Source organism: Pseudopipra pipra, chromosome 1 (genome assembly GCF_036250125.1).
Source record: "Pseudopipra pipra isolate bDixPip1 chromosome 1, bDixPip1.hap1, whole genome shotgun sequence".
Taxonomy (NCBI): domain Eukaryota; kingdom Metazoa; phylum Chordata; class Aves; order Passeriformes; family Pipridae; genus Pseudopipra; species Pseudopipra pipra.
In genome coordinates, this window is record NC_087549.1 from 20,675,796 (window position 1) to 20,691,383 (window position 15,588).

Below are 15,588 nucleotides of genomic sequence, written 5' to 3' on the forward strand. Positions count from 1 at the left end.
GCAGAAACTTTTTTTTTTATGTCACAAGTCAAAGAGATCTTCTCATCTTTAATTTTATGAGCAGTGTTTTATTCTTAAAATACTGTGGAAGCTTTTAGTAAACAGCCCGAGTTAATTGCCAGGTATATGCTATTGTTAAACTTCTGGGAAATAATATCTATTTCTTTCTTACCTCACTCCACCAGAAAGAACAGTGCCTTTGTGTGTCTGAGGATATGCTGAGCTTCAGACAAGCTGGATATATCTTTATTTTCAGGTTCAACATTCATGGATGCTCTTAAAAAAAATCAACAATTCCAAGTTTATTTTTTGGCATTTATATGTTTTTCTATATGTATTTATACTATTGCTGTCTTAGGCTTTGTATTTCTGTGTTTGTAGGATGGAACAAAGTTTATTTGTATTGGAGCTCTGTATTCTGAGCTTGTTGCTGTTAGCAGTAAAGGAGAACTCTATCAATGGAAGTGGAGTGAATCAGAGCCGTACAGAAATGCACAGGTACTGCACAGCTTTAAATGCTTACCTTCAGAATCATTTATATGCTTTGAATATCTAAAATATGTCTTTGTTTCCAAAGAATCCTTCGCTACATCATCCACGAGCCATGTTCTTGGGGTTAACCAACGAAAAGATAGTGCTCCTTTCTGCAAACAGTATTAGAGCAACTGTTGCCACGGAAAATAACAAGGTATGAGAAGTCTGCCGGTTGCTGAATTTGACAAAGCTGGTTTCTTTCAGTTAATTCAGTATATTATAGAGAAGTTGATTTTTCAGCTTCATCTGTAGTAGAAAGTGTTTAATTCATGTATTCATTCATTTCTTTTCCTCCCCAACTGGTGTTTTCTAGAAATGCAAAAAGTTAAAAAAACCCACCAAAACAAAAAAACCCCAAACTGGCAGATTTACAACTGAAACAATGAAAAGATACTTGGTTTACCTAATTATATAAAACATTTGACTTTTTGCTGTTACAGTAGAAACTGACACTGTTTTGAGAATAGAGAAGTTTGTTCTGTATAGGTTTACTAGAAAAACTAAGGGCATTGAAGCTTTCAGTGATGTAAAGTAAGTTATCTAAATATGCTTTTCTGCCCAATTAAGAGTGAACTTGAAACTTACTTGCTTAAGACACCAACACATCCATATCCTTTATGACAGCTTTCTCTTTTTTTTTTTTTTTTTGTTAAACTTTTTTGTTAATGTTGAAGACTGGAAATAGAGGGGGAAAAAATCCTGAAAAGCTCTTTTTTGGGGAAAGAAAAGATGGTAGGGGAAAAATTTCCCAAGGAAATAATTGTTTTTTGCTGTGTGATTTTTTTTTTTCCCTTTCAAAACCAGTAAAAAATTAAAGCTGCAATTGAGATGCAACTTGTCTTTTTTTCCCTCCACCTTCTCTGTTCCTTTCTTCCCTGCTCCCTTAGGTTGCTACATGGGTAGATGAAACTTTAAGCTCCGTAGCTTCTAAGCTAGAACACACTGCACAGACATACTCGGAGCTTCAGGGAGAACGGATTGTTTCTTTACACTGTTGTGCTCTTTATACGTGTGCTCAACTAGAGAACAACTTGTATTGGTGGTAAGTAAATACCATGTTTGTGTACAGCAGTGTAGATACCCTGGATGTCTTCATGTCTTTGGTTCTGAGAAGCATTGAGAAACTACTGAACCATCATTGCTCTGAGTTCTGTAACTCTGCACTTGAGCTTAGGTTCCCTTTTTAAAGTATATTTATTCTCTTTTTTAATGCCTGTAGCTTTTGGATCCAATTATAACATCTTTAACAGAATAAGGTCATTCTTTTAGGAGATGTGTGTAAATGCTTTAGCATTCAGATGTATCAATACTAATGGGGGTCAGAGAATAACCTTCTCTATCTATGCCTTTTGTGCCTTTTCAGATTATAAATGTGGAACAAACTTACATATGAAGTCGATGTTCTTCTGTCTGGCTCTTAGAAAATCTCATCTGTTAGTTTGTAGTCCAAATCTTAAAGAAGAGAGAGATAACATCAGATGCTCCCTCTGGAGTTTGTTGTTAAAATATAACACTTCTAAACAAAACATGAAATGCTGGTTAAAATATTTTAACAAGCAAGTTGATAATTAAGAAACCTATGTTGAAAACAAACAAACAAAACCAAGCAAAAAAAAAACCACCCTCAAAAATAGTACTCCCTAAAGGCTCTGAAATGAATTTCTAATTTGAGTGAATTCATTGAATAATACTAATGCACTGTCGGCATGCATTATTTTTCAGTGTGTCAGGAGTCATTGCATTCTATATCATGCCCAAAGTTCAAGTACCTTTGAGGCATGGATGAGTTACATACTTGATGATGAGCTGCAAATCAGAGCATTGAAAATTAATTCTATGAAACAGCTTTCTCATTAAATTCTATTAACTCTTTAGGAAATATTTAAGTAGAATTATAACTAGACTTGTAAACTTAAAACACAGATGTATTTTATTTTAACTTCTAGTCCTAGATCTCAAAATTACAGCTCTCTGGTTCTTGGCCCTTTCATTATGTCACAACTGACATACCACACTTAATTACTCTTAATATAGAACCTACTAAGCCGTAACGTTGGAGGTACCTGGCTATTACAACCTGCCATCTTTACTGCTTTTAGAATAATCAATGCAATATATAAAAAGACTTGTTAGTATTTATATGTAGTCTTTGGAAGCAATTTATTAACTAACATGTCCTTTCTGGAAGGGGTTAGAAATGAGCTGTGGTGATTTTATGGTACCGGATGGATGTAGACAGAAGCTTCTGTTCCTACTGATACCCATAGTTACAGTGGTCTGTAGCACACTAGGCAGGATTTCAGTTTCCAGTGTTGCACAGGAGTAATGCTTTTCATGTTTCACTTAACCTGAAGGAGCTTTTCAAATCAAAGCATCTGACTCTATAACCTACTTATTAAAACATGAAGTATCAAAATAATAAGCGTGCTTAACTGTGTATGTAGGCATTACTTCCAGTTAAACTGAGTGGATCCAATTACAAAAGAAGTGTCCTTTTTTCCCCCTCTTGCAGCAGAAGTCTGTCGTAAGAGTCTTAGACTCCTTCAGCCGCATCCCCAGAGGGAAAGTGAGGTTTTTAGAATTTAGAAACAAAAAAGCTTATCTTGTTCCCCAGTGACTGCAAATTCTGAGAATTATCACTAGTTGTGGGAAAGATATCCTGAAGTTTGGAGAGACAACCCACGACTTGGAGGCTGTGACTGAAGCTTACCACTTTGGGACAGAGGTCTTGCAGCACTTTAGATGGGAAGGAAAGATATTTGAAATAACTGGTGTGCTCTGCCTCTTCTCCTCCCAATAAAAAGGCCAGTTGAGATGAATTTGGAAGGTGGGGGTCAATATAGAAAAAGATGACATTTCTACAGTGCTTTGAGATTTTGGAGAAGGTGGCACAGACACTTGCATGTTTTATCGTGATTAAGCAGAAGGAATAAACTATTTGAAGTTCTGAACAAAGCTTTTCTTTCATAGCCTTTCTTTAAATAATATGCATTTTTCCACAGGGGTGTAGTTCCTTTCAGCCAAAGGAAGAAAATGCTAGAAAAGGCCAGAGCAAAAAATAAGAAGCCCAAGTCCAGTGCTGGTATCTCCTCTATGCCAAACATAACTGTTGGAACCCAGGCAAGTGCAGCTCTCAGCAGTGGCATTTTTAATCTGCTGTATGATGAACTTACAGCCTGCTCTTAAAAAGCCCCCACAACAAAATGATTAGGTTCTGTTCTTCTTATGCAAAAAAGTGGTATCAATACTATGGAATTAAAATAGTATGTTTTAATTATATGGCTGTAAGTGGATGTGTCTTGTTAGTGTTTTTATTGTTTTACAAGTCTGATTATTGCTGCACACATGGAAGAACAAGCTGTACTCATCCAAAGTACTTCTGTTTTAACTTACCTACTGGTTCTGCATTTTGAGTGAAAGTAACTGTAGAAATACAATTCTTGATAGAACACACAGCGTTGTAAATGATTTGGCATTTAAGTGCCTGCAGTGTTAATGTCTTGGTTGGATTTATTTATGCAGTAGGATAGACCTTAGTTTGAAGCCTTTACCAGAAAGGGTAATAGCTGATATAGAGGTGTAGAACTCTTCTTTGATTAGTACTAGATCTAATATAAGACAAAGCAGCTCCTTCCCAGGGAGCACATTTCTTTTGATTCCAGATCCATTCTAATGGACATTGGGATGAGTCTCTGTTGCCAGATTAATTTTCCTTTTGTGGTTGAACAACTCAATATATATTAAACAGTTTCACTGCTTTCAGCTGTGAATTGCATGACAGCCTCTTTTTCCGTACATCTTGCTGACCTTCCTCTTCACTTAATTCTGTAAATTTTCTGTTTTGACTACTACATATTCCACCAAGAAAAAATGCATGCACATACGATTTCCCTCAGTATAATCCATTGTTCTCATAGATAAATGCTTCTGTCTGTAGGTGTGTTTAAGAAATAACCCTCTCTATCATGCTGGAGCAGTTGCTTTTTCAATCAGTGCTGGAATTCCTAAAGTGGGTGTGTTAATGGAATCTGTTTGGAACATGAATGACAGCTGTCGATTTCAGCTTCGGTCCCCCGAGAGCTTGAAAAACATGGAGAAAGCCAGCAAAACTACTGAGGCAAAGTAAGTGTGGAGAACACACACATGCACACACACAGAGAACATTTATTTGATGTTCTCATGAATTGGTGAGTGATTAAAAATTGAAAAGAAGGAAGGTCAGGTTTTTATAATTTTGAAATTTTTGCCTTCTTTATAAGAGACTGTGTTCCTTGTAAACTGTGCTAAATGTGCAGAAATGCTCACTGCAGGGAAGGTGTCTCAGTTGTGTGAAACCACTATGGACATATGAAATGCAGAAGGAGTATCAAATGGAGACTTGCCTACAGTATTTCATAAAGTTTTCAAGACTTTATATTTTAGTAGCTGAAACTGGAACCAACTGTTTTCCAGCCCTTCATGAGATTAGCAAATCTGTTTCAGCCCCTCCATAGTTTGGGAAAAAAAATGTTGACAATCGCTATTTAAATGTTTCTTAAAACACATTTAAACAATTTCAAGTAAAGCTTGTAAACATTTAGCAGTTCTGGAGTTTCAGGTTGCTGTATAAAGCTAATAATTCTTCCTGTCTTCAAATGAAACTCATCATGTTTATTTTATGTAATATTTTATCTATGCTCAGTTAATACTAAAAAGCTAATCTCTGATTAAGCAGCATTGCACTGTTCCCAACATCAAGATTTATAGCCTTGTCAGTTAGGATGATTGTTTGCAAGTGTGGAGTTGTTTCATTAAGGTATTATTAAAGGAGTGTGGCTGGGACACACTGACACTTTGTCTATTGTCAAGAAAAAGTTTTCAGTTTTTTCTTTCTTTATTCTAAGTACTACCTTTTATTCTAGACCTGAAAGCAAACAGGAACCAGTGAAAACTGAGATGGGTCCTCCACCATCCCCGGCTTCCACTTGTAGTGATGCATCTTCAATAGCAAGCAGTGCATCAATGCCATATAGTAAGTGATGTGTAGCTCAGAGTAACATGAAATATTTGTGTAGATAAGAAGTTTCCATAAAAGGCAGTTCTACAATGATTCTGTGCTTATTTCAGAATCCTTCAGTCTTTCAGTCTACAATATAGAGTAAGGCTTTTGTAATAGATTTTGGATAATCAGTGAATTGTCAGCGTTAAATTTGAATATATTAGTATAAGCAGTGACTACTTGATGTCAGGTGTATCTGTGCAAGCATAATGGTTCTCAGAATCAAAAGTATTTTTCAGCAGGTGAGAGGAAGTCTTAAGATAAAGCTGTTCATGTTTAATTGCCATGTGATAATGAGTTTCTTTACAGCCCAGAATTTGAACTTGTTTTGGAAAACTCCTTTTAAGATTAAGCTGTTGTTGCACAGCTTGCCTTGCAGTTGAATTTCAATGCATAAAGTGATTGTTTGTCATCTCTTACAAAAAATGTCTAAAATTAGGCATTCTTTACTAACATACAAAAGCAGAGAAGTTTCATAGTACAAGTTGTGTTTAAAAACCTGAAAGGCTACATCAGAATTCATGTAACTGGACTCCTTAAGTATTTTTTTCTCTCCATTTAAACACGTAAATTTTTAAAGTGTTAATTACAGTGCCATCATTTGAAGAAATCTTCTCTCTACTTCTTTTCCTTCTAATTGTTCACATACTGCAGTTTTAAGATATGTTCACTTCAAGACTTAAATGGCCTTGTGCAGTGACTGAGAATCTTGTATGTTCAGATCTTCAGTACTAATTAATTTTACTATTAGTCTTTTACTGCTGATCTTTTTTGCAGTTCATTCAACTGTAATTTTTCACTGACTCCAACTTTGCTTGGGATTTTGAACTAGTGTTTGAAGTTAACTGTGCAATTAGCTTGGAAGTTCTCTGCTTCTTATTTCCAATGTGTTTGTAGTATTAGTTACACTATATTCAATGCAGAAGATTAAAGGTTCTTGTCAGTGTTAATTTAGCCATGTTACGTATTTAAATTTGATTCTGAGTATACTACAGTTAACAGTTCAGATAATGTCTTTGCAGTGAATCTAACTGTATTGCAATTGCTGTTTGCCCAAATGGCTATTTTCTGCTTCATTTGCTATTCTTCTAGAAGTTTACAAAATAATCCATATGTGGTAGACAAGCAGACTTTTTGTAAGGTTGATATAAAGCACTGCAGCAGGGCTGAATGAAGGGTCTTACAGTGTCAGACATTTTACTTACAGTGTCTGAGCCCTTCGAAAACAGGGCTTGTTTCTTGTATTTTAATTTTATTGTATTCTTATTATTGCATTACTTAAAATTTAAAAATTAAAAAATTATTTTACTCTAATTACTTTGCTTAAATGTCCTTAACAATTGCTTTGTTTGTCATATAACTTTATTAGTTCTAAGTGCATAGAAAAACATGGAAATTACGTGATACACTGTTAGGTATCTCTTAATCTCTTAATCTCTTGTTGATTTCTAGATTTGATAATATTTTGTGGGGAAAAGTTTGGTATTTTACTGAACTTTGCATTTTGATACTTTGATTAAATATCTAAAGTCTTTCTTTTTGGTAATAACTTTTTTGTCTCAGAGCGACGACGATCTACTCCTGCCCCAAAAGAGGAGGAGAAAGTGAATGAGGAACAGTGGTCTCTGAGGGAAGTTGTGTTTGTGGAAGATGTTAAGAATGTTCCCGTTGGCAAGGTTTGTCTAAAATGCACTGTCCCACTGTATTTGGGGAGGAGAAAAAAAGTTTTTTCTCTTAGATAAGCTAACTGTTAAAAGAATCATACTTTTGGGGATGCTTAAGAGTATTTCTCGTGAGTATGACTTTTGTTGCATTTTAATTTGTCCATAAAGCAATGATAATAGTAGAATGAATGTGTTGTGAATGAAACATGCTGAATCTTAAACAGTAACATTCCGGTACTTTAAGTTGAACCACAACATTAAGAAAAGCAGATGTGGTTTTATCTGAAATATTATTTCTGGTGTATTGAGCGATAGCTCCCATGTGTCCAGTGAGACTGCAAAGAGTTTCACCTGTTGTGACTGACTTTTACACACACATGGTGGAATGTTTGGGTGAATCTCATGTTCTGGCGACCAAAGAACAGAAATATTTTGATTAGAAATTACATGCTTCCTTAATATGACTATAAAGTTATTTGATTTATTACTGCAGAAAATCTGTTTAGTTCTTGTAATTTTTTTCATTTTCTCTCTAATAAACCTTTGCTGTGACTCAGAGTCCTATAGAGGAAAATACTTAAGTTCTCCTTTTGCACTGTTGTGCCATGTTAGGGGAGATTAGGGCCTCTAGACAGTTCTCTGGTATGCTTTTCAAAAATAAGAGCAACAAGAAAGCCAATAAAGGTTTTCCACAAGAGGAAATGATTGGGCTGCTTTCTATTAGATTAACAGAAAATGAAAAAAAAAAAAGTTACCAGAAGAGAAATAACTGTCCAACAGAAGGCAGTTGGGTTTAGTAAGAGTTATTTTTACTTGCATCCCTAATAGGTTTACTTGTGCAGCAGTGTAAGAAAGATTTGCCTTGAGCAGTATCTTGGAAAGGAGGAGGCCTGCAATGAATTTTCATTATCATGTTTAGATCATTTCTGCAGAAGGGAACATGGAGCAACTTAATCCATTGAAACTTCAAAAACAATGAAGTTTTGAGAGCTAGTTGAAGTCACTGAAACCATTGTTTCCTCTGATACCAGCTTTGGGGAAGTTCCTCTTGTCCTTATCTGTCCTTCCTGTTTTAGACCCCAGGATTTTCAGGGCAGAGACTGTTCTCCTATTTCTGTATACAGTTGCAAAGGTATCTGTGCTTTGCATCAAGAACTACTATCATAAATATAGATGACCGTGAATTTTTATGTTAATATTTTCATTAAATTGCTAAAACGAGTAAGTGGTGTCTTCTGTTACTATTGCTGAATCTATTGGCAAAGATGCTTTTTTTAGTTCATAAAGCATGCTGTCCTTTTCCAGTGATGTATAGTGTCATTCATGTTTTTCCTTTTACAGTTTTGTAACACTTTAGTGTTTAGATCAAATCCAGCAGATAAAATCATAACAAATTTTGCCTGGTGGTGTCCAGGTTAAAGAAAGAAATACAGTTTATGACAAGGGTATAAAAGAATTTTCACTTAGTCTTGAGGAGGTGGAATTTAGAGATAGGAAAAAGTTTCAAATTTACTGATGCTCAGCCTGTGTTCCTGAAATAGTTTTGTTTTTACAAAATTTACATCCCTGTGCTTTCAGATACACACAGCAACTTCATGATGTCTCTAAAAACTGATTGATTGAAATCCTTCCAAGCCCCCTGCTGTGTTCTGTTTGTACAATGGTGGGCACATAGATGGTGTCAACTTCTAATATGCCTGTTTCTCTCTGGGCACTTATTGATTATGTAACAGCTCTCCCCTGAGTGCTTGTGATTATCTTGATGCCAGTAGATCTTACAACCAGCATTTTACACACACTTTGTAAGTGTGTATTACATATGATGCCAAAGCAGCAAATGACCAGAGAGTACAAAAGTTCTTACACTGGGGTAGTCTTGAAAGAAATTAGGAAAGCATGTCTGCTAGATGTACTCTTGTGTTTAGTCATCTTGCTCCTTGGAATTTATTACCTTCCAGTCTTGTTTCAATTTAAATCCTTTACGGCTTGGAACAAAACTAAGCCTTTATTCCTCCAAGTCTGTCATTAGATGGAGAAGGTAGTCATTACAAGATTGTCCACCTAATGGAAGACCGATGGAATGAAAAAGCCTGGCACTTGTCTCTTGTCTGTGTTAGTGAGAGGTCTGATGGAGTCTTTCAGTGTCATTAAGAAAAGATATGGACTAAAATAAGCCTTTTTACAACTCACTGGTATCAGAGGAATAGAAGCTTTTTTTGTCAATCCCATGCACTTTGGGATATTCTGCTTAACCACATTAGCTTCTGGATCTCTTTTCTGAAATGGCTTAGATGGTGTCTGGAACCCCTGTTAGAACAGAGGGGTAGGGAACCTGAGTTGGAGCTGCTTTTTTCTTTGGCAGCTGCGGTTCATTTTGGTCTGAGGCTTTCCACTGGCAGTGACCAAGGTCTCCCCAAACTGCTTCTGGTCATCAAAGTTATCCTCAAGCAGGTGAGACTCCTGTGTGTTACCAGTTTTGCAGTTCCTATGCCCAGAAAGCTTATCAGCTCCTAGGTATTTTGTGAAACATTAATTTGGATTGAGTAGTTTGTTCTTTAAACTATACTTTCTATTGCATTATTTCAGTCAGTCACTTGAATTTTTTTTTTTTTTTTTAATTTCTGTCTGAGTTTGAAGCCTTGCAATGATAATGATAAATTGAAAGAGGTCAGGCTGGTTATTGTCCCAGAAGAGTTACCCAGTCCCTATTAGGAGTCTGGTTTTAATCCTTCAAAGTTGAATATTTTACAGATTGTCTCAATATTTCTTAGAAAGTGCTCATTGTACTTTGTAAGTAGAGGTAGAAGCCTTTTCTGTGATGTTAAAATTTCTTCCATTCCAACAAGGAGATTGGATAAGAAATAAAAAGTGTATTTTCCCTGGTCTTCTGCTGCTGTGTTTTGAGAGGGAATGTGGTGGTTCTGGAGAGGGAAAGATTCTATGACTACCTGTGGCATTGTGGTGTCAAGGAGTGTGGCAGTAGGTTGATGGTAAGGGTAAGGGAGATAACAACTATGTTCATCTTTCAGTTTGTCAGATCATTTTTCTTCTTCCATTAAAAAGAAAGATTGGATCTTATTATCCTGTAGTTGAAAATGCACTAAAAAGGTTTCTGCTTTTAGAAAAAAAATCTTTAAACTTCCATGTTGTCGCTTGCTTTTTTCATTGATTTGATTCTGTTCTTTTAATTAAGGCCTAATAAGGCAAACATTGTATATGTAGTTCTGTAAAATGCTTGTTTCTAATTGGTGAAACTTCTGCATCAGCAGTATCAACAGTATAAGTACTTTAGTTCTGGAAGCTAAAGCATCTAAATCCTTTAAGCTTTTGCATTTTATTTTTGTTAATGAGTTTTTCAATTATCTCAGACTTATATAATTTCAATTAAAGAGGAATGTTTGTTGCATATTTACCTTGTTTGCTGCCAGCTCATTATACCACATTTCTGCTTTGGAGCTTTCTGTGTACAGTTGCTGTCAAGTGCTTCACTCAAGCTCCTTGCTCGCTACATCAATGGATGGTTTTATTTTCTTTCTGTGTAACAGCCAACAGTGGTAGCCTAGTAGTAGTAACTTCAACTAAAGAACTGATTTGAGTTACCCTTTGAAGAATCTTCAAATGCTGTGAATATCTTCTCAGCCAAATCAGTTTTTAAAGATACATGATTTTCTTCTTGAATGAGAAAGAAAAAAAAATATTTGCCATGTGGACTCTGAAAGAGTCACCATAGAGTTCCAACACTTTAAAAGCTGCCAGCATTTCACTGAATACATCGAAAGTGATGTGAGAAGTGATGTAGTTGATAACACTAAGAGCAGCCAGAAAGCATGTTGGAAAAAACTTTCAGTTATGGAGATAGGATTTGTTAAATATTTGGGAATTGTGCCTTTTCTTAAGGTGTGTTTCTTTCAGAAAGCAGCCCAAATGTACAAAGCTGTTGTAGGAACATTTAGTCATTAAAAAAAAAAAAAAGATTCTACATGTTGTCTAGAAGCTGTGATTGCACCATTGGCATGCAATGTCAGGCTTGTACATTAGTCTGATTATCTTAAAAACATCCAAATTTTCATTGAATAAATTTTCTGACTAAATCACAGCTTTTGTTTAGTGTTCCAATCTCAATAGAAATCTGTCTTCTTATAGTCCAGATGACAGTTAATGCTTGTGAATGTGTTGACTGGTCTGAATTTTGAAATTTTTGAGTAACATTCTTACAACCATTAGTGATGCTCTACTACTAGAACTAGTAATTCTGCTTCTAGAGAGAAGTTTCAGCATGTGAGGAGCAAGAGCTGTGCCTATCCACAGTAATTTTTGTAACAAAAAATCTGCTAATGCTTTAATGTTTGTCAATATATCATTTTCTCTAGTGCACTTGAGAGGGTGCACTTAGATAAAGAAATTGGGAGAAAACATGGAAATGCCTGAATTTTTATTACAGTATATTGAAAATTTGAGAGATGTTTTCTTTTGTTGGGGCCTTTTTAAATAAAGTTGATTACATTTAGGTCTTTAATATTGCTTGGTAAGCACTTTCTCTGTAGATACTACTGAAATTAGGGCCTAATCAAGATTGATGGTTGCTTATATCTAGTTTTGATCAAGGCAGAGAGCACACAAAGTTCTTATTTCTATTCAAAATTAAAACACTGTAAATCCTTCCCTCATTCCCTTCTTTCTTAGCTTTGTTTTCCTTTTTAGAAAATTACGGTCTCACCTGGAAACTCGAAGGGCCTTGCTGTTTGTTGATAGCATAAGAAGTTTCTATATCAAGGAAGCCTGTGTTGACAGTTCTGATTAGATATACATGGTAGCAACTCTTTGGAGAGGCTTACAGTCTTAGAAATGACTGTGTGAATGTGGGGTTGAATAACTTCCCTTTCCTTGGGGGCCAGAGAAAGACACAGATGCATGAAGAATGTCTGGATAGACTTGTCTGTATCCTTCAGTCCTTAGGACTGAGCAGAGAAGTTTATCATTGAGTGTACAGAACAGGTAATAGACCATAAACCAACAGTTCTTTTTTCCACTATACACATTCCTCTTGAGGAAGGAGCACTAAGACTCTGTGACAGAGGCTTTAAAAAGTCTCAGGGGGCCAACAAGAATCCAACCAAAACCAAGGTATTTCCTTTGTCTTGTAGTATAAAAGCTAAGATGCTTTTATAGTGTAGATTTTTTATTTTTTTTGGTAAACTAATGTTTGGACTTCATTGCCACAAGGATGGTGTTTATTTCCAAATGTGATTGGACAAATTAGTAAGAGAAGGATCTATCCAGGCTATTAAACATGAAGTTGTCCTGCTGTTTTCAGAAGGCGGAAGCTGGGAGTATCAGTAGGAGCTTTTCTAGTCAGTTGATGTTGGTTCCTGTTGGACGTAGGATGTTGAAATGGAGGACCTTTGATCTGATTCAGGGTGCTTATGAAGTCAATAAGAAATCCAAGTTTTTAATATTTCAGTAATTTTAGCAAAATGACAAGGCTACTGACCAAGAGCTGTAGAATTTAACAATGGTAATTTAAATGGTAAATGGTTTTCTTTTCCTGTTAAAGGTCTGCTTTATTTTGAAGCAAATCAGATTCTGTTCAAAGCTTTTGATAGAACTGCAATGTGTTCTGCCTGTAGGTGCTAAAAGTGGATGGTGCATACGTTGCTGTGAAATTTCCGGGCACCTCCAGTAATGCAAACTGTCAGAGCAGTTCTAATTCAGATCCCGATCCTTCTTCTCTTCTCCAAGACTGTAGGCTGCTCAGAATAGATGAACTGCAGGTATGTGTTTGTAAAACACTGAGGAAGCAATCAGTGTTTTGAAATGTCAGCACTGTGTGTGCTTAATTGCCTTGTAAAATTTTACGTATGTTTTCAGGTTGTAAAAACTGGTGGAACTCCAAAAGTTCCTGACTGTTTCCAAAGGACACCTAAAAAGCTGTGTATTCCTGAAAAAACAGAGATCCTAGCAGTAAATGTAGATTCCAAAGGTAAGTAGGACTTACCCCATAAGTCCAGCTCTGTTTATTATTTATTATCTGTCTCTTGTCCTAGTGGAAAACACCTACTGTCAAAAGAACATGCACAGTTGTTTCCATTGATATTAGTAATTCCTTGAAAGTGCTTTAGTTAGAAGTTCTTTTACTGGATGCCATCAGTAAGACACTAACTTTTTTCTTCATGTGTTTTTGAAGGAGTGCATGCTGTGCTGAAAACTGGGAACTGGGTTCGATACTGCATATTTGACCTCGCCACAGGAAAGGCTGAACAGGAAAATAATTTTCCTACCAGCAGCATTGCATTCCTGGGTCAGAATGAGAGAAGTGTTGCTATTTTTACAGCTGGACAGGTTTGTGGTTTTCTATCTCAGTCATTTAACCTCACTGCAATTCACTTCCATCATCTTTGAATGAGATGGTACAGCCTTCTGTAAGGCTTTTCTGAAGTCTAGCAGAGAAATAGTTTTTCAGACAGGTTGTGAAAGACTTGATGCTGCCATTAATATTCTGAAGGCACAAGGGGAATAGCAATCAATTCACCTAAGCACATCTCACTCAGATTCTACCTTGAATGTAAAAAAGGGGGAAAAAACTTGGCAGAATGGTTCCTGGGTTAGTGTAAGCTTGTTATCTAGCTGTGTTTTGGAACTGGATCAGATAAATATCCACTCTTGATAACAAATGGAAGTATTAACAGAAAAAACCTCTGTATTTGACATTAAAAATATATATTAAGGTTTTGTGCAACTCTTGCACAAACACAATATACTTTGTTTAGGATAATTGAAAGAAACATTTTTGTCAAAATAAGTGAATTTGAATTTCAATGTATTCAAATTTATTTGGAGCATTTAAGTAAGCTGAAAGTAAAGGTACTATACATTTCACTAGTAACATTTCATAATGTATGTATATGATGAGAAAGATACTTTTAATAGTATTTACTATATTAAGCACATTTTGGGTATTTGTAAAGGGGAATCTTGTATCTTATGCTGCACCACTTGTAATGATAGGAGACAATGACATAAATGAGAATCTTAGGCAAACTCTTGTCATTGTTGGCAGTCAAGAAGAGCTGGACCTTTTTGGAAGGATAATATTTATAAACTATGGAGACTTATTGATAAAACCTTTTTTTCCCAAATGTAGGAATCGCCTATTATTCTTAGAGATGGAAATGGTACAATCTATCCAATGGCAAAAGATTGTATGGGTGGAATACGAGACCCTGACTGGCTTGATCTTCCACCTATTAGTAGTCTTGGAATGGGTGTTCATTCCTTAACAAATCTTCCTGCTAACTCGACCATCAAAAAGAAAGCTGCTATTATCATTATGGCTGTCGAGGTAAATATTTTCTTTACTACCCAATTACGTGCTTTTTTCCCTTTGGTGTTAAAAAGTTATGCTTACAGCAGTTTTGTGTTTAGATATTGATTTGTATTTTCACCATTTCGAACAAGCTACTTTCAGCAGAAAATTCTCTTAGAAACATGAAAACACAAACGTGTTTACCAAGTAAAGTGAAAGATCCATTTTGGGGTGCATGATTTCTGTGTCAGGCTTTTAATTAGTAAGTTTCTTTCAGGCATTGATTTTAAAATGATTACCATTTTAAAATGTCTACCAAAACTGTACAGTCTTATTTGTCTCATGGGTGCACAGTTTTTCTGAGGGATCCAGCAACGTGTTTTCTTGAGAATGCAATACATTTTAAGTTGCCTTTTTTTTTTTTTAATCATATATTTGGACCATACACTAGGAAACTGAGAGTCAAGCGAAGGTTTTTTCACTTGAATCGCCTGTAGAGCCTCTATATGTCATACTTGTAAAAACTCCTCAGTGATTTGAGGCACTGTGGTTAGATCTGCCGTGTGCTCTGCTGCCACCCCGAGGTACTGTGTACCTGTTAGACTGAGATGGATTGCACAGTGTATACTACTCCATAATTGTGGAAAAGCTCGTTATATATGGGGTGAACCTCCCGGACCTTCAACAGCTTCTAATCATTCACTTCTCAGTGCATATATCACTTGTTTAAAAAGAAATATGTAAGAGCTAGTTCATGTAGCCCCCTTAGGTTTTTTCCATGGTACCACTTTCCCCATGTTACATGTAGCCATGAAATAGAAGTAAGCTACCTTAGGAATCCAGCTGTGAAGCCAAAGGAATGCTTTTGTGAGCCTCACAGCTTCTGCTGCTTAAGCCTCTCTGTTCCTTTCACTTGTCTGTACCTGAATGCACGCAGTTGTTTTTAACAGTGCTATAGTTGAGATCATGCATATTTCCAACGGTTCCTGCACTGACTTCCAGCCATTATCCTAGATAAAGACTTTTCTATTAACTTCAAAAATGGAAAC

The 15,588-nt window shown here is 35.9% G+C and overlaps 1 protein-coding gene across 15 annotated transcripts in view; it reads left to right on the forward strand.

The window, feature by feature from the left end:
* Positions 1-15,588, forward strand: part of UBR5 (ubiquitin protein ligase E3 component n-recognin 5) — an 83,725-nt gene that overhangs the window by 37,811 nt on the left and 30,326 nt on the right. For all 15 annotated transcript variants that reach the window (XM_064647338.1, XM_064647348.1, XM_064647350.1 and 12 more), the window contains 11 exons: positions 382-498; positions 578-688; positions 1,422-1,576; positions 3,537-3,654; positions 4,472-4,656; positions 5,436-5,545; positions 7,136-7,248; positions 12,864-13,007; positions 13,105-13,216; positions 13,421-13,575; positions 14,378-14,575. In XM_064647338.1, the coding sequence (XP_064503408.1) occupies positions 382-498; positions 578-688; positions 1,422-1,576; positions 3,537-3,654; positions 4,472-4,656; positions 5,436-5,545; positions 7,136-7,248; positions 12,864-13,007; positions 13,105-13,216; positions 13,421-13,575; positions 14,378-14,575 (1,518 nt within the window). The remainder of the gene's footprint in view (positions 1-381; positions 499-577; positions 689-1,421; positions 1,577-3,536; positions 3,655-4,471; positions 4,657-5,435; positions 5,546-7,135; positions 7,249-12,863; positions 13,008-13,104; positions 13,217-13,420; positions 13,576-14,377; positions 14,576-15,588) is intronic.